Raw genomic sequence first — 23697 nt, forward strand, 5'->3', positions numbered from 1 at the left:
GGGCATGGGGCAGCACCGCCTGCTGAGTTAACCTGGCCCCACGAGGAGCAAATATTTCCAAATGACTTCTGGAGATGTTAAGAAATCCTTTCTCAGTTGGGAGGGGAGGACCGGCTCCTCCAGTAGCTCCTCGCCCAGGAAGGACCAGCACAGCCTGCAGCCCTCACGGCTGATGCGGAGCAGATTGGGCCTGGGGTCCGCATCCTCACCGCAGACAAAGCGCCTCCCAAAAAAACCAAGCACCATGAAGAAGCTACTGAGGCCCAAAGCAGGGCAGGCCCGCTGTGACGCTGCTCTCCCCCGCTATGAGAGCCGAATACCCCAACAAATTGATGGCGAGGTTTCCTTTGCCGTCGGTAAGCGATGTCTCACATCCTCTCCAGCCATAATGGGCTAAAAAACACAGTTCCCCTGTGGATTCAGCCCGTTTCCTTCTATTCTTTAACAGGAAGCTCTGTGAGAGTCAGCCCAGGCAGGCAAATCGCTCCTCACCCTCCTGTCCCCCCCGGGATGGACAGAGCCTTAGCGGGGCTGCAGAGCCACAAGCCACCGAGAAGATGCTGGCTCCGTCCGTCCATCCGCTCCTCTGGCTGCTCGGCTGCGCGCTGGTCCAAGGTGAGATGCTCCGCTCGCACCCTGGGGAGGGTGAAGCGGTGCTGGGTGGGGGGATCTGGGGAGCCCAGCTTCATCGGAGGCACCAAAGGGAACCGGCCAGGCGTTCGAACCTGTAGTAGCTGCCATCAGAAAGCTCAGCCTAAAAATTCAGGGGTGGTGGGAGTCAGGTTGCTGGGAAAAATGCGGCCATACCAGGTTTACAGGGTTTATTTGATGGCACTGGAATAAAAGGATTTATTTCCTGGTTAACAAAAGGAGTGTTTCTGCTGGGGGTTGTGATGCTGAGTCATTTTGTAGTGACTTTTGTCAAATAAGCCTAAAGGTAGAACATTTCAATGTACAGGACATTATTTTCCTCAAAGGTGTTTTTTCTTTGGCTGATTTTAATTTTTCCTCTCATTGACATCAATATAAAGACCATGTGCAAGACTCATGCAGAACATGCCTCATACTTATTGTAATAATTCTGCTCCTTTGTGATAATTCTGCTTTAACTTCATCCCACGTGAGTCACGGTGTGGGATGAAGGAACCGGTTTCCTGCTCTGAAGGGTGACAGGTTGTTTTTTCCTGCATCATCAGGCACCTCTTGTGTTGCTGACAGCTGTAGTAGCTAGGACCTGAAAAGCATCTGAAGGAGCATAGAAACAACATCATTGCTGCTTCTAAGAGACAACACCTTAAAAAAAAATGTGTCTCCAGTCCAAAGTTTTTATCATTAAGCCATAAAGTTGCCTATGGGTTACAGCCACTGTGCTGGTAATAATGAGATTTTTAAAAGGCAGAGAATACAGAAACCAATTCAGTTAGTAGCTGTGTAATTCCGAGAAGAACACATGGATTGGAAAACTCCTCTCTTCCTTAGGGGCGATACTGCTGGCTTCAGCAGAGGGGTGAATTGTGCCTGGTATCAGACAAAAGGCTTTGAGACCCCTTGGCCATACTGCGATGCTCCCTAAGGCCTGCCCAGAATGCTTTTTTTCCTCTTAAAACTACTTGGTATGGTTTTCATGGGACAGGAATGCCACCGAGGTTGTCAGACACCTTCTCTGGCTCGGCAGCATCACACCCAGCCCCCTCGCCCGGCGCAGGACCGCCGGCTGCACTGCCTGAGATTCACCTCCTGGGTGGGTCCGGCTGCTGCAGCGTCAGGTGGAATGGATGCCAGCCTCTGTCCTTGGGTCCCAAACACACTGCTTCGTCCTCCGCAGGCTGCTTCTAACGATGGGGCAGGGCCCGTTCCCACGGGACGTGCGCGCCGCTGCCTGCGGACGGTGATAACGGCACTGCTGATGCTCACGGTGCAGCCGCTGCTGCTGCAGTCGTGCCCCTCCGGCTTCCATCAAAACACCCGGCCTTCCCCCTTGGCATCTACGCTGTCTCACTCTTCTGCATTGATCCGACAGTTCTGAAATGGCTTTTTTAATTTCACAGCAAAGTCACTAAGGTGGGGTAGTACTTGGGGGTGGGGGGAAGTTTCTGCGCAAGGCAGAGCAGCAGGCTTCACCAAAGGGGCAGGGATGGGGCCAGTGATGCTGCTGGTTCCCCAACACACAGGCAGCTGGAGAAGGGAATTACGGGGCTCTTGAACAAGACAGAAGAGCTCAGAGGTCTCCCTGCACCTGAGGAGATAGAGGTAACTTTGCAGGAGAGGCAGAATTTGCTTTGGCTGGGAACTAATACCTGCCTGTTTCCACACAGGCCTTTTTCTTTTTTTCTCTTTATTGTGTGCAAGTTCATTAATTTATTAATGAATTTATTATTTCTTAATTTAAACTTCTAAGCGCGCACATTTATTTCTAAAGGGAGGTTCAAATACTGTTATTTTGAAATTGCTGAAGTGGGAAGGTTTGGAACATTTCCTCCCCCAGAAACACTTAACAGAAAATTTGTCCAAACAAACCTCTTCCTATGAACCGTTTCCATTACAATGGGCAGCCATTTTCCAGACAAAAGATTTCCACTGAAAAATTCCTCCCTGAAGCTGATGAGAACCCAGCAGGATTTTCCCACTGTTGCTCCATCCACTGTGTCACTGCCTGTCAATGCATAATGCCATGAGAAGCATGGCATATCAAAAACATTTATATATGTTGATATATATTTTTGATACAACCAAAAACACGGGGTGCAGCTAGAGGACAGACATTCAGCTACCAGGAGACCTTCCAGATACAGTACTTGCATCCTTAAACCAGGGCATCCAGTGCTTCCTAAAGCACTAAAGGAGAGGCCAGCACAACCCTGACTTGATGAACAAGGAAGAGAAAGCAGGAGGTGGTTAGGAGAAATGTTTGTTCACAAAACAAACTGCTCCCTTCTAGTAACACGAAACCCTACAGATCACTCTGCAATTCTGACCGAAGCGGCTGGAGATGGTTTCCAGGAATTATGTCCCATTTACAATAGGTGAGTCAACAACAGGTGTCCTTGGAGGAGACAGTGCTGGTAACCCAACACCAGGAACCCTCCTGCTGGGAAAGCCAAGGCATGGGCTTAAGCCCGAGGCTGGAAAAGGGAGATCTGTGCCTTACAAAAGCCACCACTGCCAAACCTTGGCTAGCAGGTCTCGTTACCTCACTGCCCAGAGGAGCCCTCTCAGCATGACCCAACCACAAGGAGGAGGAACTGCCCATTCGGGGTTTTTTGTAGACTAATGGGCTGGGACGGGGGGGGGGGGGGGGGGCTGGTTTTACCTTTCAGCTGAATCATCCCAACACAGCAGAAAGAAGCAAAGCCCTCTCTAGTATCTCTGGCTGCGGGGGTGTTAGAAGATATAAAAGTTTTAAGGAGGCTTTGCCCCTAATGCTGGTAGCTGGTGAAATTTCCTACAAACCTGGTAAAACACCAGGGATGCAGTTAAACGGTGCTGCCTTACTAGCAGTTGGATTTCACAGGTTAGGGAGAATCTTCTTACCTCTTGCTGGTGAGAAACCACAGGCTTGGGACCCAGTTCCCTGAGGCCAAGGTTGCTGATCCAGGACACAGGGACAGGACAGGGATGCTGCAGTAGAGGACCAAAGCTAATGGCTTGCCACCCCATGCGAAGAGGGGGCAGAGGGAGCTCAGGTGGAACTCTTTGTTGCAGCAGTGTGGAAGAGGAGGCTGTGGAGGTGTGGAGCATGTCCTCCCACCCTCTGGAGTGAGCTGGGCAAACCCTTCTGGCACCGGGAACAGCCACTGGGCACAGACATCACTGGTTCTGGGCAAGGGAGGGGACCCGAGGTGGGTCTCCCCCACCTTTCCCACCACCACCAGGCACAACCACAGCCCCTGCACACTCCTGAGGGCAGCACAGCCCTTGGTAAGCAGCTCCAGACATATGATTCAATAAGCTCCTCTCGTGTGTTAGCTAGAAGTGACTGGAGTAGATAAAAATCCTGGAGTCACACTGGGATTAGTGGATTAGAAATGAGGGAGAAGCACATCACAGCTGACAATGCATCGGGTGAGGACACAGGACCACCGGGCTTTGTGTCTGCCGCTTATCACAGCCACATAACACTCCTGTGCTTTGTTTTCCCCAGATATGAAATAGGGATAATAAAAGTACCTCTTCCATAAAGTGCTTTGCAAACTGGGAATAAAAGTGATATCACCAGGGTCACTCACCTGAAATCTGGTCTCAGATGAAGCTTGTCAGGCCAAGATGCTTTACCTGCTCTTTGGCTGCTGCTTCTGCAAGACTCAGCGCTTTGGGCAGCAGCTGCACGGTGCCTCCCTGGCACTGGTGCTCTGAAATGACTGCAACCAGGCAGGGACATCCTTCAGCCGCTCCCCTGGGGTTCAAGACAGAAAAGAAAGTGGAAAGAATAGGAATTATGAGAAATTCTTTTGCCACCAGCCCCCTTACACACCTTGTCTCCTGGGTCACTAGGTGGGAGCTGAAGCGATCCCAGCAGATCACGTTCCTGCAGGGTGGTTCACAAACACTGCGCAGCCTGGCTGCTACCAGCAACACCCAGATAAACCTGGGAAATCTTGGAATAACTGGAAAGAATAATAGATTTTTGAATATGCTTGGAAATGTAGTCAAAGCCCTCCATGAACTTGGGGGAAGCAAGCTGTATCTGGTAGGCACTTACCGCTGAGCCACCACATTGGCTGTGGTGCCGCAGGGGATGGTAATGCTGTCACAGGGCGCCTGTCCCAAGGTGCAGCGTACAAGCAAATATAGCAGCTGGAGCACTCAACATTGGGAATAAAATCATACAAAATGATGAGGACCACCTACAAGGTGGCCTGTGGAATGGTAGGACCTTGGTTGGTAGCCTCACCAAGGTGTGAAAGCGGCACTGCTGAACTAGCCTGCAACTCATGACACTTCCTCTGCGCCTCAGTTTCCCCATCTACAGAAAACAAAGCATAGCTAACACTACCCTTCTCCTCTGTAAAGTGCTTTGAGATCTGCTGATGAATAATATTATTTTTTTTAAAATGTAGGCAGGCAAAAAGCACACACTGGGCTCCAGCTCCCATTAAGCCTGGATAGGTGGTCCCCCACCTTTCATTTGAACTGGGCGTGGAGTGATTTCCTTCTCCAAAACCCCAGACCCAGCGTCAAACCCTAGGAGCAGCCTAGCCAGAAGGGCAGGACCCACGTCACCAGCACTGCAGAGACCAGGAGCAAACACAGAGCTCTAAAACAAGCAGGTCGCAGAGGAAACTGGAACCTGTAAGCAGCTGGGAGGGTGACAGCACAACAGCCTGATGGGTGTTTACTCCCCAAACACCACGGAGCAGAGGTGGTGCAGCCAGGAGAAAAGCCATACTGCTTTCCTCTTCCAGGAGCAACCACTTTTTGTGGAAAAAACAGACCTCAGCATGCACAGTGATGTGGCAGAGCCCACACCGTGCATGCAGTTTCCCCACATTGTTTGTCTCCCAGCTTGTTTTCTACATTCAAGTGGGTTTTAATTGACTTCCGCTAAGATCTGCTTCCAGAACAGCTCACCAGAGAGGAGCACAGAGCGTGATGCTCAGAGAGGATGCCCAGGCCTGGGTGCAGCCTTTGAGGAGGGGCAGAGGAAGGCTAAGATTAATTTTAATTGCTGACAAGATCCGGGTTTAATTCCCGGCTCTCTAAACTTTCCATAACACTTTGGCCAAGTCATTACAATTCAGAACCACTTGGCAGTGAGCTGCCAAACCCCCCATGTCATCTGGGAGTTAGAGGCTTAAATACCTCTGTGGATCTGGGACCTGATTAGGCTGTCAGTTATCCAGCCTGCATAACGACACTTTCTCTCCTCCCCAGGAGTTCTACCTTACATTTCTGCTGCCCCTCAATGCAGAGACACCTTTTTTAGGTGCTTAATAAAATAGGACCTAGACTTTTGCAGAGCTCTCCGCTTTCCACATTTCCTAACACAGGATTTTTTTCCATGTGAAAGCCCTAAGAATTGGTGGTTGTTGATCTCTGCTGCTTCAGCAGCTGCTGTGTTTCACCCAGGAAACAGCTGCGTTTGTGTTAAGCGGTCAGTATATTTTTGTCATGGGTCATTTGACAGAAGTGGCAATATATGAATTGAAAAGTCTAATTTTAGGTGGCTAGGTCTCTTTTCTGAAAGCGTTTATGCAACCTACAAGCAGAGGGTGACGCCGAGGTTGGTACAGCAAGGCTGCACAATGTCCCCAGGGGCTCTGCAGCTCCCTGCCATGCAATGTGCTACCGGGGGCATCACCACATGTCCCCCCAAAACTGCCAGGGAAGGATAAGAGTCCAGTGAGTCCAGGGCTACACATCATCAGGGATAGACAGTCCCTCTCCATCACCAGTTCTGAGCGGACAGGACCAGTCCCCGTGCCTTCATACTAGTGCCAGCAATCCTCCCCTGTGGCTCCATCCCTCTATCAATGCAGACAGGACAGCACAAGCCCTCCTTGAGCCTCATCCAAACCCTGCTGAAATGTTTCCAATTGCTGGCGCAGGTCTCTGCTACAGCAGTGCTGCTATACAGAGGCTCTGATGTAAAGTTTGGGATTTTTTACATGGCAGTGCCTCTCTCTGGTCAGCAGCTGGAGAAACCACTCTCTAATTGATTGCCAAAAATAATACCAAAGCAGAAATACCTAAAATTCACATTTTTTTTGTTTCACATCCTTCTCTTTTTGTGCTGAGGAGTGAGCAGAGTGAGCTGCTGGCTCTGGGAACATCTCAGCTGCTGTGAAAGAAGGCTCCGTGGAAAGACCCCTCTGCTCTCAGTCTAACACTCACATCTACCTGCACAGAAGAACTCCTGCAAATAACAGAAATCCAAAATTCCCCTGCTCATCCTCTGGAAAAATTAACCAAAAAGCAGCTTGTGCTGAGTCAGAGCTGAAATGCACCTGCAGCTCCGACGCACTCCTCTGCAGCCCCGACGCGCTCCTCTGCAGCCCTGTGGCTCTGGTGGGTAATCAGGGGTTTCCCCATTACAGCAAGAGCAGAAAGCTGTATTTCCCATCATAAATCCCTCAGCAAGCTCCCCGTCTCCACCTAGAACTGCAGTCTGGCTATAAATCACTTGCACCCAAACACGCAACAAATATCTTGGCAGCGCTTACACTCAATGGCGAGTCATTAGAACGGCTTTGATGTTTATTGCAATTACAGCTGCGCTGGCTGCCTCCTGATTATTATTGTTAGCTGTTTATACAGCCAGGGCCCTCTGTGGAGGGGAGCAGGGCTGTGCTGGCAGCAGCACCCGGAGGAAATGGTTTCCAGCACTGTTTGCACGAGAGTCCCCCGGGATGTCTGCAGGGAGCCACGACGCGTGGCATGTTTTTGTTTGTACCCATCCTGCTGCCCAGCCCCACGAGGTGACTTGGGTCTCTTCCTGCTTTGCGCACGTCCGTCCCACTCCGATGTAATTCAACCAGGATGCTAGGCACCTTCACCAAAAGAAAACACCTAATATTTGATTATTTGAGTTGGCAGGGAAGGCATAACAAGCAGCAGTGGCCAGAAGTCAGAGCCAGACCTGCTCTGCTTTGAAATAATGTTCAGTTGTGTTTAGAGAAGTCAGGACCATTTATTCCTGAGTAAAGTGGCAAAAGGGGATCTCCACCCCTTGGCCTCTTCACAGCAAGAGCAGTAACTTCTCCACAGCAAAGCTCAAATGCAGCAGAGCAGGGCGAGTATCTGCTTGGCCAGGCGAACTCCAGGGACTGAGCAGTAGAAAAAAACCTGCTTGTTCATCTTATTTACAATAACTCCAAGGTTTAGTTTTGCAAACGGAGAACTCCTTATGAGCCAGTGCTCTGATGTGACCTTCAGCAAAGGGCTGAGCTGTGGTGGAAGAAAGCGTTGGGTACCATCCTCTTCCTCTTGCCCTAGCACCAGGGATGCTGGAGCTAACCCACAGGACGGTCCCATCAGTGATGGCAGTACAGGGCAATGTCATCTGCCTTGGTCTCACCTTCCTCCCCTCCCTGCAGGCTCTGTTCAAGCTCTTGGATTTCTCCTCAGCTGCACCAAAAATGGTGGAATAAGCAGCCAGCTCAGCACCTTTATTACCCTTTTCCTTTGACACAGACTAAGCGTAGACAATAGCTCTTTCTTCAGTGATTCTTGATGCTTTCACATGTCATGTACAATAAAAAGCACCTGTGATAAATTAAAAAAGAAAATGTGTTACAAGCAGCTACTCCTCCCCATGAGAAAATAAGACAATGGCTTCTGCAAGGGAATTTTGGAGAAAGAGGAGCTGATTGAGCTTGGCAGCTGCTAGAGGATACTGGCCCCCATGATGATCTCAGCACATTATTTTTTGTGCTGAATGTACAGAGTATCTTAAGGCATTTGCAAACCGATGTCCAGAAATTGTGTTGTAAAGCTGTTTAAGGAGAGGAAGCCCAGTGACAAAGAGAAAACTTGGCAAAATCTTGGGATCAATGGAACCAGCCCAAGTCACCACATGTTCTCTGACTAGCTGGGCCCCTGGGGAGCAGGCAGTGCCCCACAGCATCCCAGGCAACAGGGCTGCAAAGGGGTGCACCCCTCTTCCTCAAAAGCAGCATCTCTACCTCTTTAAGAAGGGCAACTGTGTGCCCAAAAGATCTTTTTTTCCATTATATTAGCTGATTTAGTAAGTGATGTTACATCTATCCATAATCCTGTCTATGCTACTAGACTGATACTCATTTAACCTGCTCTTCAAAACCTGCAGAGGTTATTCCATGATTCTCTTGCGCAATCACTCCTAGCAACTCAGTCTCCTTATGTCAAGGCAGTTTCCTATTGCCCAGCCTCCCTTTTCCTTGTTGCAGTTAAAGTCCTTGTTTTCTGGGCCTGTTCCCAGTGGGTTTAGAAAACCAATTAGTCCCTTACTCTCTATGTAATTAAAGATCTGATCATATCTCCTCTTTCACGGACTGAACAAGACAGATTTTGCCAGCTTGCTGCCCAGTAAGCTAGAAGAGAAAAGCATGGAAAAGATCTGAAGAGTCAGGTCTGATTTTCACAGCCAAATCCTATCTGGAAAGAGACCATGTTTTATTATGTATTCACTGTGGTTTACACACTGGTTTGGTTCCTGTTTGGCTGGGATCATTGTCATAAAGCCTCAGACAAGAAAACAATTACGGCTCCCACGCAGTTATGTGAGAAAAATGAGATCAATCAGGAGCTCACTACACCCAGGTGGTCCCAAGGAGGGGGCTCTGAGCCAAGCCCTGATAACCCACATACACTGGATGCTAAAGATCTCATTCCAGAACCACACCACTGTCAGGGCATTTATCTGACCTCTTTCAGACACCTACAGCATAGGTACCTCCCACAAAGTTCATCACCTACATCACCTCTACAGCTCCTGGTAAGAAATGGGTTGTTGCAGGCTGTGGCTCCTCTAGCCACAGCTAGAGTAAGGTAGAAATCTGAAATAGGTAAGGTAAGGTGGAGATCTGAGATAGCTCAGAGGGTTTTGGAAGTGCCTGGTCCTCTTTGGTGAGAAAGAGACCCTGGAGATGAGCTCTCCTGCAGGCTGGCAGATGGATCTCACACACAGGGAGGACAGATTCTGGCTGTAAAGGGGCACACAAGCACTGCTCTGGATAGCACTGCGTTGCTGGATCTCCCCTCCTGCCACCCCACGAGGCGCAGCATCCTGCAAAGGCACCACACCTCATCACAGACCACTGCTGCAATCGAGCTACGTGGCATTACAAGGGGACAGCAAAGCTGGAAGCATTCAACCTTTACCGCTATACCTTTTCATCTGAAATCTTTAGTGCTCATGGGTCTCTGGTGAGATGGATCACCGGTGGGATCAGATTCAGCTGATTTCATTAATCTTAACTACAGACAGCACCAGGATCACCAGCAATAACCATTTAAAAATACCAATTAGGATGTGCATTTCCAAAACAACAGACTCAGAGTCACCTTTTCAAAGTTAAACCAGTTGGGTTTGATTTGAGCATTTAAAGTGCATTTTCTGGTTCTTGTCCCCAGGCATGGGAACTGGACATTTCTTTCTTCTGTTTTAAATGGTAGCATTTTTAATCGGCATCTCATCTAATCATATGACTCCAGGAGCTGGGGCTTAAAGAAAAACACCAGGGATCCTGAGAGTAGGCAACATGGGGGACTGGCACAGGGATGCTTTGTCATAAATCCAAAACAAAAACAACAAAAAACCCAAACAAAAATACCTTTCAGTTGAGAAACCAGGGGCTCAGTGCAACACCCAGAATCCTAGGAGAGCAAAGCCTTGCACAAACCCACAAGACTACCCGGGAAGGCAGCTCCGAGTCAGCCCCGAAGCTGCAGCCCCCTCGCTGTGTCCAGGCTTACACGGGCACAGGGCTGCAGCCAGCTTCCCAGGGTGCAAACACACGGGACAGCAGGATCAGAGGTAGGAGACAGGAAAGAAGAACAGTCTCATCATCTCCTAGAAGCCTTTACAAACCTCATCAAGTGTGTGTCTTTAACTCTTTAAACAGCCCCAGAATACAGGTCAAGCAGCCTTTCTCCACCAAGACTGAGCTGGAGGCAAACAGGTCACAGGGAGGGAATGACCCCACTGATTTATATGGCCTTGCACATTCCCTATCAGAGAGGAAGATGGCTCCCTGAAGGGTTCAAGCTCCATCTGGGAATGAGGGCATTTACCCTGGCTGAGTAAACTCCAGTACTAATTTACTCAGAACCTGATAGTTTTGCACTCAGTGTTTGCTACTGCTTCTTTGCTAATGCCTTTGGGGAAATCATGTATTTCAAAGTCATTCCTACAGAAGATGAGGAAAACCCAAACCACACAGCAAGAACACCAACGCATTAGTGACAGTCACAGATTAGCACCACTAATACTCTTTTTCTTTCATTTCAGGTACTACAACCTCCACCTCTGCCCACGCTGTAACAGGTACCTCCTGAGCTGTGAGCTGCTTTATATGTCTATTTGAATGTGGATCCACATGCCCATGTGGGGATGCAAACGGAGAGTCCACAAATGGGAACCGGATAAAACTCCCATCTGCTGAAGCACGTTCTCCAGGACGCTGCGTTGCCCACCTCTGCCTGCCCCATCTATCATCATTCACCCCCAGATCTCCAGGGGCCATCGAGGGCACTGCACCCCAGAGGATGATCTTGCCTGACTCCCCTTTTTGTCTGGAAGGAGCACTGCAGTGTTCCAGGAATCCTAGTGAAAGCAGAGGGATCCTGCCTCATCTTTGCTCCCCATTTCCCCCAGCTATTTCCTAGCAGTTAGTGTGCTCCCCTCCATGGATCCTCAGAGCCAAGGCCCCTATGGCCACACCAGTGACAAACTCCCTCCTTAGCATCTCTTGCCCCCATCACCCTTTCAGCTCTCACTGGCTACAGTGACCCCTTTCTGGACAATCCTTCAACCCTTCCCATGGGGACACTGCCAACAAGGAGCACGTATAGGAGACATGACCTCCGTGTCTCTCTGCTTGTGTTACAGGTCAATCCCAATCAACAACACAAAGCTCTGAAGTAAAGAACAATATCTCAGGTAATGCTCATCTGGAGACCTAACAGTGCAGCTCAGGGGCATCCTGGCTTGTAAGTGGTCTGACTTTCAGTCCAGCTGGGCCATCTGGCAATAAATGGGGCTGTGCAGCTGCAGGTTAGATGAGAACAGTGGTGGGGAAGAAGCAAATTTTGTGGCATAAGGGCTTCTGATCCAGTCAGTTCACCCCAGAGGGATCAAGGCACAGAGGTGAGCAACAACAGGGGAAAAAACACCAAATTGAATAGGGAGCAGCAGGGTCAGCAGGTCACAACCCAGGGAAGTCCCTGGGCTTCGCATCTTGGGCACACAAAGGATGCGACTGCCCAGAGCCCAGGCAAGGAGCCAGGCCGGGCGCTGTCCACGTTGGTGCATCCTCCCACCTGGCGTCACCCGCTCTGCTCCGCGGCAGCTCCGCGCGAGGACCGCCGGGTGTGCACAGCACCTGCGAGCACAGTGCCCCGCACGCCAGCGCTGCCCTTGGCTCCTGCTGCTGTGACAGAAATAACAGCAACGAAGTCATTGTAAGAGCTTCCCTGCATTACACCTACCCTTCAATACTGCTCTCTTGACAAGCCTGACCACATTTATTTTTATAACTACAAACTTTCAGTGCTTTCTACACCCTCAGCACCTTCCATACAACAGGTCAACACGTTCCCCATTTCTCCAGGAGGAAAAGGGGAAGCATGAAGAGGCTTGTCCTGATCTGAGCAATGTCTGTGGCAGCACAGGGACCAAACACTGCCTCGGCTCTAATTTAGTTATTCATGCTGGGGATTTTGCTTTGTTATCTACCTCCATGGAAACAGCAATCACTCATAAGGACAGAAAAATATTTAAAAGTAATATGAACCTCTGAGGAGTTCCCTTACTTCATTCTCTTTTTTCTGCACTCTTCTGCTGAAACCAGCTTTAGGACACTACCACATGTACATGGTCACACAGAAGCCCTGGAAGTGGGTGTAGGGAGGTGTTAGCAGAAAGTTACATGTTTCAGTCTGAAAATAGACAAAACCAAATACACAAGAAGGGATCTCTCCAACTCCAGATCCACCTCTGTTAGTCCACTTGAATCTTTGGAGACAGATCTCTTCCTGCTATGTCGGGGGGGGGGGGGGGGGGGAATCTTTCTGCGCATAGCTACCCCTCCAAAGGGACCCCAAAAATATAAAGGAAAAAGATCTCAAAAAGATCTCAGATTCTGGTTTCATGCCTTGCAGAATAAATAAATGTATTCCTAAATTCAAATGTTTTGGTGAAGCATTTAGATAAAAGGGAAAAAAAACCAACCTACAACCTTAAAACATTTTCACTCTTTTCTCATTTTTACTGGAAAGCCAAGAGAAGCCTAGACAATGAACTTGCCTACAAATTCCAAGCTGGTGATCCACTCTTCCTTGCAGAGGGCTTATTGAAAAATTTTTCTTCACACATCTTGCTGTGGATCATGTTCTTGCTATGCAGCTTTGAGCAGCAGGTTGAGGAAGATGACAGAGCCTCCAGACCACTGCAAGAACTAAATTATTTGTGTTTAGAGACTCTCAGTGAAATGAAACATATGAGTTAGCATTTGAGATAACAAGCAAACACACACAGGTGTCAGGCCGCTCTAGCCAGTTAAAGTGCCCAGTGATAAAAATACCTTTGTTTTCAAAGCAGAAAAAAAGCAGTGGCAAAAAGCAGACTTTCTCCATGTGTCTCCTGAGCTCTGCCAGCTCAGCACCTCCATATGCTAAAAAAAAGCAAAAGCTAATGCCGAAGAACAAGAGCCCCCCAACTCTGAGCAGGACAAAGGCTATTTCCTTGTCTTCTCATGCCCGTGCTTTCCCGAGCAGATTATCCATAACTCCCAAAGAGTTGGAGGACTCTGCAATAGACACACCCTCCTCCAGGCTGTTTTGTAGCGAGCTTGTGGTGAGCAGAGCTCTTTGAACTAACGCTATGCTTCCTCTACAGAGCCTTTAGTAAACTCAACACCACCAACCAACTTGAGTCTCACCTCTGTGGGTCAAGCTACTACAGCCAAATCCTCTTCCATCACTACAAAACTGCTAGAGCCGACTGTGCAAGGTAAGTATGGAAAACTCAAATTTTTGCTCAGGCAGGACTTGTTTACGCATCCCTCCTCATCCAAGCACAACTGAGGGCATCAGAAAGACTGGGCTAGCCCATGCCATGCTACTTATTCAGTAGCAGCAACTTCTGAATCTCTTTGAGTCTTTGCTAAAAGAGCAGCTCATTCCAGCTCCCCAAGAGCACAGGGCTGTACACAACTATGACCTAGATGTGGCAGCTGCACAGCAAGCCCCTGTCAGAAAAGCCAGATCGTGCTTTACCAGGTAATGTTTTGTGGAGGAGCTACAGGCACCCCAGCCTCCCTAGAAGACCTCTCCCAAGTTCACTCTCTAAACTGACTGCACAGCTTGCTAGCTAGACATCTTGACATTGGTTTGTCAAGTCCCAATGTCTTGGGAAGGGAAGTCTCATGCAAACAAAATTTTTTACCCCATGGAAACCCAACAGTTCTCCATAGCACAATTAGTAGCAGCTTTAAGAGTTAATTCTCCTTTCCCATGTTTTCTTTATCCAGATGATAAGACTAGTGGAAGCAGAAGCACAGCAGCTTCATCACCTCAAGGTACTTTGTCCTTCTATAGAGTAACAATAAGTTTAGATAATTTCATGGCAATTAGCTTACTTGGTTCACATGGTGCAGGTTATCTAAGCACTAGTCTTTATCTTAGGGTTGAGCCATCAGTAACACCCAAAATAATGTTTGGTATCCTTACAAGCAGTGATAAAACACAAGACCAAATGCACTTAACATTCTCTACCTGGGATGAACTTGAACAGTTGAAAGACTAATCTATGTTTAGGAAAAGGGACCCTTTTAAACACCCTTTTTAAAAAAAACGCACCCTGTAAACATGTAAGCAAAAATTAGAGAATTCAGTAAGAGTCTTCTCAGAATAAGGGCAGAATCCAAGAGAGTGGGAAGACTGAAATCTGACAACTGAGCTGATTCCCCATTACAGATTCAGCCTCAAAAATCTGCAGTGGTCAAGATGGAAACTGCTTTGCCTCTCCAAGTACCTCTCAGATCTTCTCTAACACAAGCAAGGTTAAAAACCCGTGGTCAGCTCTGCCTGCACAGATGTCCAACCAGCATGCCTGTGCCCAGCTAAGCCAAGAGCCCTTTGCATAAGAGCAGATTGCTATTAATTATAACCCTGCTTTATATCTGAAAAGCTCCATACATCTTTGACTATAGAAATGTTGCTGATGCTTCCAAAAGTGAAGTCTCCCGTTGTTTAAAACCCAACACGTCCCAGGGATGGGGTATCCATGCCAGGCTCAGCAAACCACGGCTTCTGCCCACCACCTGTGGCTCGAAGAACAATTTCAGAATGAAACAAAGGGTTTGATGACCGTTTGGTGAAAAAATTGCACAGACCCTGCTTCTCAGGACTGTTCTGCTTCATGTGGTTACCCATTTCTGAACCAGTTAGATTTGTTATTTCATACTGATTCCCCTTTTTCTTCTTGCTTTTGGCAAAATTACATTTGAAACAGTAGTGTTTTCTGCAAGACAGGAACCCCAGTTTCAGCTGCATGCCCCGCGGTCCACTGCAGAGTGCCAGGAGCTGTTTCACACTTCTCCAGGCAGCACATACTTTTGGCTAATGCTGCTATTGGGAATGTGGGGATGGGAATGGAGGAAAGACGATCCTACGTGACCTACTTCTGATGATCTAAAGTATCATTTTTAGTCTCCTGACAAGGCGTGTAGCTCTTCATTAAGGTCAATGCAGATAATCTGGCCCTTCAACACACACCCAGGAGGCAGCAAAGGGTTTTTTCCTCTGTACAAACAAAACACACCGGTTAGCTTTAAATTTGCTTGCACGGGCATTGGAAGCAGCTGTCACAAACCAAACAGCTTCATATAAGGCAGTTCATCCCATTGAGAACTGGAGTCCTTGCTTGAACAAACCTCTATGCTGCCACAGTTAGACTACATATGGTGTACAAGTTAGCCCAACTCAAACTAGCTTAATTATTTCTAGATAACTCAGGACAGCATACGCACTAACTCAACTCCAGGGACAAGCTGAACAGTCAATCCACACCCATATTCTGCAGAATTTCTTCCCCAAGCAGACTTTTTTTTTACAGTCTCAATGGTTATGAGCAATAGCAAATCTGTAACCTTCCCAGTTCCCTCTTCCAGTATTCAACTGCTGTGCCTGCCCAAAAACTGCATCTGGGACTGCAGAACCTAAACAGTTTATATGAGGGTATTTGAATTTTGGTTCCCTGAGTTTCTATTTGGACATGGAAAATAGTACAAAGTATGTTTGGTGGGAAGATTTTTAGCCCGAATATTAATTCTATGTGTTCCCAGATATCATGAGCATTACTGTGAATCTGTTCTCCTCTCCAGAATGTCCATTAATTCTTTTGGTTACTAGATTACACTCAAGGACAAGACTCCCATTCTGCGTTTCTCTGTGCAGGTCAAGAGCCCAAGAGAAGTGAGAGTACCACAACACCAGCAACTCAAGGTGCTTCCTCCTTTCTCAGAGACATGGTTATCGCTAGATGCTTTACAGCCCTTTTCACAGCCAACAGCAAGGCCACCATACTGCTATCTTCAAGGCAGCATGGTGAACAGCCGATGCTGGCCATCCCATCTAGCCCTTGAAAAGCCTGTAAAGCTCCACAGAAGGAGCACATTGAAGCAACCTGTTGAGCCTGGGAACAGTGGTTGTGGGTCACAGCAGGAAAGGTGACACTATGGCAAAAGGTTGTAAAATGAGTAAGACGGGACAAGCCTCCCCCTCAGATACACTGCCAGATCAGTCCTTCACCTGCCACGCTCAGCTCCATCACTAGGGCCCCAGCAGAAAACCCTGTGGGTGTTCTCAGACTGTCGATAAAAGGGGCCACACCAAGGCAATCCAATTCCCACACAGGTCTTGGTCACTTTGCTGTTAACGTTGATGGGGCTGACCATGATCCGACATCATTCTCTTCAACAAAGCACAAGTGAGAGTTGGGTCCTTTAGCATTGCTAGGAATCCTCTTGCCAACCTTGGAAGAAAGACTTTATTTAAAACTACCTTTTTTCCCTCTTGTAGGCACCTCAAAGCCAGTCACCCCAACACCAAAGTACTCTGGCCACTTGCCTGAGCCCACTCCGACAGATGAGAAATCACCACTGACAGTGGCTGCTTTTGGTAAGGTCTTGTGCAACCTGGGGAGAGGAGGGGGATCAGTTGTGACAGACCACACTGGTTTGGACACCCAGCTTCAAAGATGCTTCCCGGGAGATGGCTCCACAGTTTTCTTCTTCAGCATGCCTGGTCCTGGAGTTTTCAGAGTGCAAGGGAAAACCCTTGAGAAAAAGTCTTGTCACCAGAAGGCAATAAAGCACCTAATAAATACTCCCAGACATGCCCAGTATACAAGGGACAGACAATTTGAATGTCCATCATGGCTACACCTGAGCTTGGGATCTTGCTCCCAGCACCATGTTAGGATAAGACCAGGGTACAAACGATCCCATGCTATGCCTTTGTTTCCCTGATAGTGTCTAGAATAAATACACTACCCACCTGGAAGCTTAGACATTTTTTTTTCCCTGCAAACCTGCTGGCACTTCATTCCCACCCTGCCGTGCTGCCTCCCCCTGTACAGTTGCACCCTGCTTGGCAGGAAGCAGTCAAGTCCTCTGCATCCTTCAGACCATGGAAGGATGGAGCGAGAGATGCCATTCCTTAACCTGGCAACAGATTTGAAGACAGGCACAGGGTAGATTTGAGAGACCCACTCTGCCTTGGGTGATACTGTCCCCCTCCTCCATGAAGACAAGCAAAAAAACCATTTTTCTCATTTCTATCACACTATAGGAAAAAGTGTTATTTCAGAAGCATTTTTAAAAGCCAAGTGTTAACTCTGTAAGTATCATTTGCTTATATCCTCCAAGGAAAGCCACGAGAAGTCCTGAAGCGGTCTTAACAGGACAGGATTCCCATGCAAAGAATAATTTGATTTACTGAGGCCAGATGTCAGAATCAAATCTGCACTTAGCCACTGGTTAATGAGACAGATAACATCATTCACAGTCTTTAGCTTGTCTCTCCCCATTATACTATGTATTCACCTGACTTTATACACCTTTAGGATAACTGTAGTAGGGACATACTGACTTCAATCAATCCCCAGTGTAACCAGCTGACTCCTGCCCTGCTGTCACTGCCTTACCAATTAAATAATCATCAGAAGCCCTTTGAGGCTAAAACACAAGAGGCTAAAGCCATTTGCTCTAGTGACTGCTTACTTCTCTGCCTATTATGTACCATGCTCATTTTAATGAAAATACTGATTTCCTACCCAAGTTTTGATGACAGTCAAAGTCCTTCCACTACCCCTGAAGCCGAGGACAGGCACGTTGTTATATCCATCACAGAGAGTTCTTTCCTCCATCCCCAGGTGTCATCAGCTTCATAGTTATCCTGATAGTGGTTGTGATCATTCTGGTCAGCGTGGTCAGCCTGAGGTTCAAGTGTAACCACTCAAAGGACTCAGAAGGTATTTGCCTGGGGTCATCTGTCTTTTTGTAATCAAACAGTCATCAGTTTCTACATGGATCTGGCAAATCCTAAAAGATGGTTTCAAAAAGCTTATACAGTGGGGAGGGTTTGAAGCCAAACTGGAACACAGATCCAGCAGTTAGGGATGTAGCATGACCACCTCTTTAGAGCCCCAGCCCAGACTCATCTGGCCGAAGGGAACAGTCTCAAGTTTGCTGCAGTTAAATGTGCAGAATTCCAGAGGTGGGCAGCTCTTACAGCAAAAGACACGGAGCTTTCCCTCGGAATCGCATTTCCCACTAAGCAGTGCCCACTAGAGGGCAAGGCTGCTCTACAGCAAGACGGTAACTGCCAAAAGACCAAGGGATGCTAGTGACTAAACAGGCAGCAAAGTGTTCAGTCCTGCCTGGATGTACGTTAGTTGAAGAATTTTCTCTAATCAACTCTCAAATATTCCCCGTGGTGTCTCTAATCTCATTCGGATTTCATTCATAACCCTGTACAATGCAATCCTGAATATAGCTGACTTATTTTATTGCTTAGCTGTGATGTTTTCTCACCTGTCCATCATCAACTGTCCTTCTCCCTCCAGACAAACAGAAACCAGGAACCTCCATGGTATCAGAGAGGTAAGGCTGCTCACACTATTCACATCCTATTGAAAATGACAATTTTATTCCAGAACTAATTTTAGCAAGGAAAAGAGGCTGCTTTGGTTCTGTCAGGCGGAAGCATTTCAAGACTTGAGACAGGTAAAAAAGCAAAATGAGCATTGACAGCATCTCATCTTCTGCCTGATCGAGTCAAAGGTAGAAGTTCAATATTTAGTGGCCTCGTTTCAAGGCTGCACTGATAGATGTGAGGACTAATCACCTTCCAAAATGAGTTTGCTTGTCTTTTTTTGCCTAGATACAGGCTTGAGGTCTAAACTTGGGTTTCTGGATCTCAAAGCAGCCTCAGTGAGATGAGATCAAGTCACAAAAATACCTTCCAAGATGCCTATTACTGTTATCTAGCAAGAGCAGGATAAGGGGCACCCAATCCAGAGACCTTTGGGAGAGAAGCACCAAGTGAAGGATGGGCCATGTGAACCCCATGGTCCATCACTGCTACCCAAGAAGAGAGGCTGCACGTGTGGGAAAGCAGCAGGAAACGAGAGCTGGAAGGGACCAAAATATGTTGCTTCTACTTTTCCACCTGATAGTTTCCTACTATCAGGTAATAAACTCTTCTTTGGAAAGAGGCAAGGGACACCGGGAGCAACATCCCTAAATATTTGGGTCCCAAATTTGCATCAACATCAATGGTTCCCAAATACCCTTAATGACCATGATCTGAAGCCACTGAGGCAGAATTTATCAGAGCAGAGGACAATGCCCCTGAGGCACCCTAATCCCCAAAATCATCCAGCCTTCACTGGCACTAAGTGCACATCCCAGCCCTCAGGGTAGGGAGAAAGGGGAATTCCACTTTCCTAACACTTGTAACTCTCACTCTTAAAAGGGACACTGGCAATACATGAGCAGCAGCAGCATGGATGTAATTATCCAGGGCTCCCTTTGTATGACAAATAAGGGCATAGGGCACAGGGACACGGTAATGTTTCCTTCTGTTGCAGTTCTGGTAATGGCTGCAGGGCTAGGTGGTCATTCAGGCACTGAGAACCAGATCCAAACTGCTCCTTGATTCTGCCTACAAGCAGTAACACGGGTGACAATGGTGCTTTCTGTCAGGCAAACACCGCCCATCCAAATTTGTCTGAACACACTGCTTGTTTCCCCAGAGATCACTGAACCTGTGTTCAGACAGGGGTTGAGGAATTTGGCTCTAAGGATGGGCCTCAATCAGGACAGCAGTGCAAAGGGCAGCACAAGTCAACCCTGGTCCCCTGTACCAGTCAGCCTCAGCCTTTCCTGTTTGCCTCCAGTTGTGTGGAAAGGAACTCTCTTCTCTCATTTTCCAGAGTAGTTAATACTGCCTTCTCTTCTTGACAGCTGCTCAGCAGGCACAAGCCAGAGGGATAACAGTATCACTCTGATCTCCATGAAGAACATCAACATGAACAACAGCATGAGTTATCCACCGTCAGAAAAGGTTTCCCTTTTAAGCCTTGTTTTTTAGAGAGCTAGCTGGGGATTATTTCTCTTGCTGGATAAGAGCATGCCTTTGAGGTATTTCTTTGCTCTCTTACTCCTTCAGAAAGGTAATAAAAAAAAAAGCTGCCATCAAACTCCTAAAGGTCCAGACTGGTTCCAGTGAGCCTGGTGAAAGTTTGGGTGCCCATCTCAGGTTTATCCAAGCCGCCTGAACTCAAGGCATCAAGTATACCTCACGTATATAGGTGCCATCACCTAGGGGCAGCCATCAGAGCTAGAGTGGTTTGTCATTAAATGAAGAGGTAAATAAGATAGCCTTAGTGAAGTCAAGGTCCCACCCTCTAGTCCAAGCTTACCACGCTCCTGCTCCACAGGTGATGTTGGAGCACGGGCCCATCAGGACTCTCAGATCCATTCCACACAAGTACTTCACATAATCTGAAGTGCTAAACTAGCACTGGGACTGGGTTTGAGGAAACACACTGCTTAACTTCTTTTGCCAGCCCAAACGTGCTCCTTGATGCACCATATTTTGTTCCTTTTGCAGGTGCTATGAAGCCAAGGGCACAGAGCTTGAAGCTGACTCGTGACAACCAGCAGTGACTTTCTAGGTTCTTTTTTTTGTTTTTCCTTGGAGAAAGAGCAAGGGTGGACTTTATATATAAATTATTATGTCCTTTCTGATCAGTACATTTACAGTAGCATCCCACATAGCTTCCTTGCCTGGGGTCTAAGGGCTTTCTCCAGTTACAGCCTGCCATACTCAATGGTTGATATCTAACTCTATTTTTTATATGCCTTCAAATCCTCAGATTATTCCAGCAGCAAGAAGCACCAAGGAACCATCTACTTCGCTAATAAACTGCTGCCTTAGATTACTGGCCTTTATACTCTGTGCCAGCCAGTCACAGGCTCATTAATCAGTATAGCCCCACATTGAGTCAAACCTGTGCATTAGAAAAGCATGATCTGAAGCTGAAGGCCTAATGGGATGTAAATGGCCAAGTGCTCGGCCAAATCCCAGCCCGACTGCTCCAAGGCCCTTATCCTTGGTGCCCTCGTTGTCCCCACAGTGGTGGGGATGATCATAGCCACCTACCTCACAGGGTTGTTGTGAGGCTATGGTAATCAATGTCTGTAAAGCATTTGGAGAGCCATGAATTAAAGGTGCTGCTGAAATGCAAACTGCCGTCGTAAATACTTTATTATTAGTAACTGAGCTTCAGGCAGGCAGACTGCTATCTTCCCACAGGTCCAACATGCTCAAAGAAGGCTCATCTTAAGTAAAGAACAAGGTCTCTGCACAGACAGGGTTTTATCTGAGTGTGAAAAGCAGTGGCCACAAGCAAAATGCTGAGCTACTTCAGCTCCTGAAGTCTGGCAGCCTGAGTTTGCTGGGAGAGCTTCTATCTTCTATACCACCGCTTCCAAAAGCTTCCTGATAGACCAGAAAAGCAGATGCCTCTTCCAGTTCAGCCAGAGCACCCACCTTATGGCAATACCAAGAACCACCAGCGCCCCCCGCCCCCTGCCCCGAGTCCCACGATAATGAGAACAGTCCTCCATTAGCCTTCACAGTGCTCACGTCGGGAACCAGCTGGTTCACAGCCTGAGCTGGCTCAGACCCAGCTGCCAGTCACTTTTACCACCTACAGCAAAATACTTATCCTTATAAGCCGAGTGACCGAGGATGATGGAGGCGTCAATACCCACCCTCCATGTGACCGTAAGAGAAACGATGCACTGTTGGGTATTTCTGGAGGTCTCAGCTGCCTTATTCAGCAGCATAACATACTAAAGCACTAACTCTGCAACTGCCTTTGCCCATCTTCACTGTGACTCCTGCTCGCAAGCTTCACCAGCTCCACAGTCAATACAGACCTCCAGAACACCTCATCTACCCGGCAGCAGCACGCTGAGATACTGCCTTCTCCTAACATGAGCATCAACATCCATCAACCCTGAAAGTAAACTGTGAAGCCAGGGAAAAAAAAGACCTAGCCAAGCACTCAAAATAAGTATTACTGCAGACATTCCCCTGCACAGTTCAATGAAACATAATAATTTAGACTGATTTAATTTTATAGGATGGATAGGAGATGTTTACTGGAATGTGCAGTGCTAGAGGTAGCTGTGCTTTGCTACAGTGGTTATCCAGTGGAACTGGATATCCACAATGGCAATGAAGTGTTCAGCAAAATAAATGCAAAGTTTTCACAACTCCTGCTAAGATCCAACATATTTTCTATCTTTAACATATGCACCAGGATAGGTTATTTTTTAATAATGAAACTTTTCTGGTAAAATTCCTGAAAAATAAAATGACATCACTCCATTTACCAGCCTCCACCAGACCAGTGAATTTGCTCAAGCCCAAGATCCCAGGTGATTCCCAGCTAGGTGGATCCAGATAGCTCCAGACCCCAGAGGCCTGTGACTTGGTGCATGGAGCATCACGAGTAGGTTTTTAGTCCCAGGAAGACACCACAAAGGCAGCTGGTAAGCACCTGTGATATCAGACACTTCAGTGAGTGTCAAGCTTTAATTAGTCTCCCCTCCTGCAGACAAGGAACAAATTTCCCCAGACCTCTGAAGACTGTCCCATGGGATCTCACTACTGCTTTTTTTTTCCTTCCTTTGACCTCCCTCTTCCCATAGACTCTTGAAGCTCTTGGCAAATAACCTAAACCTGCTCCATTCTAGAAGTGATCCATATGCAAAAGCAAAGCTCCAACCTCGACCTTGTTCAAAGGAAAGACTAAATAAAAAATAAACAATGGAAGTGATGTGACCCCTAACTTCCAGTTGCTGCTGCTCACATGAAAGGAGAGATCTTCTCCAACCTGCTGTGCTCCTACAAAGCACACTGGTGGAAGACACCAGCTCCCTCACACCGTGACTCCACCTTCCACCACTCATTAGCCCAGCTTTAATTAGCACGTGAGATGAGGGGAAACAAGCAGCGGCATTGGCAATGCATGACTGCAGCTGGAGGGAGTTGCAGGACAAGCCCTTGAGGGGCTTCCAGCCAAAGCTTGGTCGGAAGGCGTGAAGGAGACATTCCTGCACACTCCTTCCAGTCTCAACACGACGGCCCCAGACCGCCTCCCGCGGCCCTGCCAATGCAGCAGCGCTGCCAGCAAGGAGCCTTCAGCACCGACACAGCCACGCCACTCCCTGAAGCCATCGTCCTCGTCACAGCACTGACCTCACGCGGCGGCGGGGAGGCGAGGGGCCCCCACGGGCCACCACCGCAGCTCTGAGGGCACCCGGCGGCGCTCCCGCCGCTGCCCCGCGCCCGCTCCCCTCAGGGCGCCGCCCGCCACAGCCCCGAGCCGCGAGATGACGTCACGAGGCGCCCCGCGCGGTGCCCGCTGGGTACTGCAGTCCGCGCGCCGCCGGCGGGGGGCGCAGGACTCCCCTACCC

At 48.1% G+C, this 23697-nt stretch overlaps 1 protein-coding gene and 1 long non-coding RNA gene across 7 annotated transcripts; one reads left to right on the forward strand and one right to left on the reverse strand.

The window, feature by feature from the left end:
- The first annotated feature begins 258 nt into the window (after positions 1 to 258).
- On the forward strand, positions 259 to 21455 carry ECSCR (endothelial cell surface expressed chemotaxis and apoptosis regulator). 6 transcript variants are annotated; one of them, XM_074883641.1, is made up of 11 exons: positions 6725 to 7005; positions 10928 to 10963; positions 11528 to 11578; positions 13535 to 13648; positions 14169 to 14216; positions 16096 to 16143; positions 16720 to 16818; positions 18074 to 18172; positions 18767 to 18803; positions 20169 to 20268; positions 20818 to 21455. In XM_074883641.1, the coding sequence occupies exons 1-11, from the start codon at positions 6939 to 6941 to the stop codon at positions 20824 to 20826; spliced, it is 708 nt and encodes a 235-aa protein (XP_074739742.1). In that variant the 5' UTR covers positions 6725 to 6938; the 3' UTR covers positions 20827 to 21455. The 6 variants fall into 6 exon arrangements, with proteins under 6 accessions (XP_074739737.1, XP_074739738.1, XP_074739739.1 ...); XM_074883639.1 differs by lacking the exon at positions 20818 to 21455 and having other exon boundaries at positions 6720 to 7005; positions 20169 to 20808; XM_074883636.1 differs by lacking the exons at positions 6725 to 7005; positions 18074 to 18172; positions 18767 to 18803; positions 20169 to 20268; positions 20818 to 21455 and adding exons at positions 259 to 356; positions 449 to 615 and having other exon boundaries at positions 16720 to 18061.
- LOC141949730 (uncharacterized) lies at positions 807 to 2857 on the reverse strand. Its single transcript, XR_012630845.1, has 2 exons — positions 2518 to 2857; positions 807 to 1879 (listed from the first exon to the last, which is right to left on the reverse strand). It is a non-coding gene; the product is annotated as an uncharacterized LOC141949730 (long non-coding RNA).
- Positions 21456 to 23697: the final 2242 nt, after the last annotated feature.

This window comes from Strix uralensis, chromosome 14 (genome assembly GCF_047716275.1).
Source record: "Strix uralensis isolate ZFMK-TIS-50842 chromosome 14, bStrUra1, whole genome shotgun sequence".
In the NCBI taxonomy this organism is placed as follows: Eukaryota; Metazoa; Chordata; class Aves; order Strigiformes; family Strigidae; genus Strix; species Strix uralensis.

What these genes read in the sequence shown, in the direction of transcription:
- ECSCR (XM_074883635.1), top strand. Translation starts at nt 6,939, where the DNA reads ATGCACCTGCAGCTCCGACGCACTCCTCTGCAGCCCCGACGCGCTCCT. An exon ending in AGTAAAGAACAATATCTCAG is followed by an intron (nt 11,579 to 13,534) that starts GTAATGCTCATC and finishes CTTCCTCTACAG; the next exon opens with AGCCTTTAGTAAACTCAACA. An exon ending in AGCAGCTTCATCACCTCAAG is followed by an intron (nt 14,217 to 16,095) that starts GTACTTTGTCCT and finishes TTCTCTGTGCAG; the next exon opens with GTCAAGAGCCCAAGAGAAGT.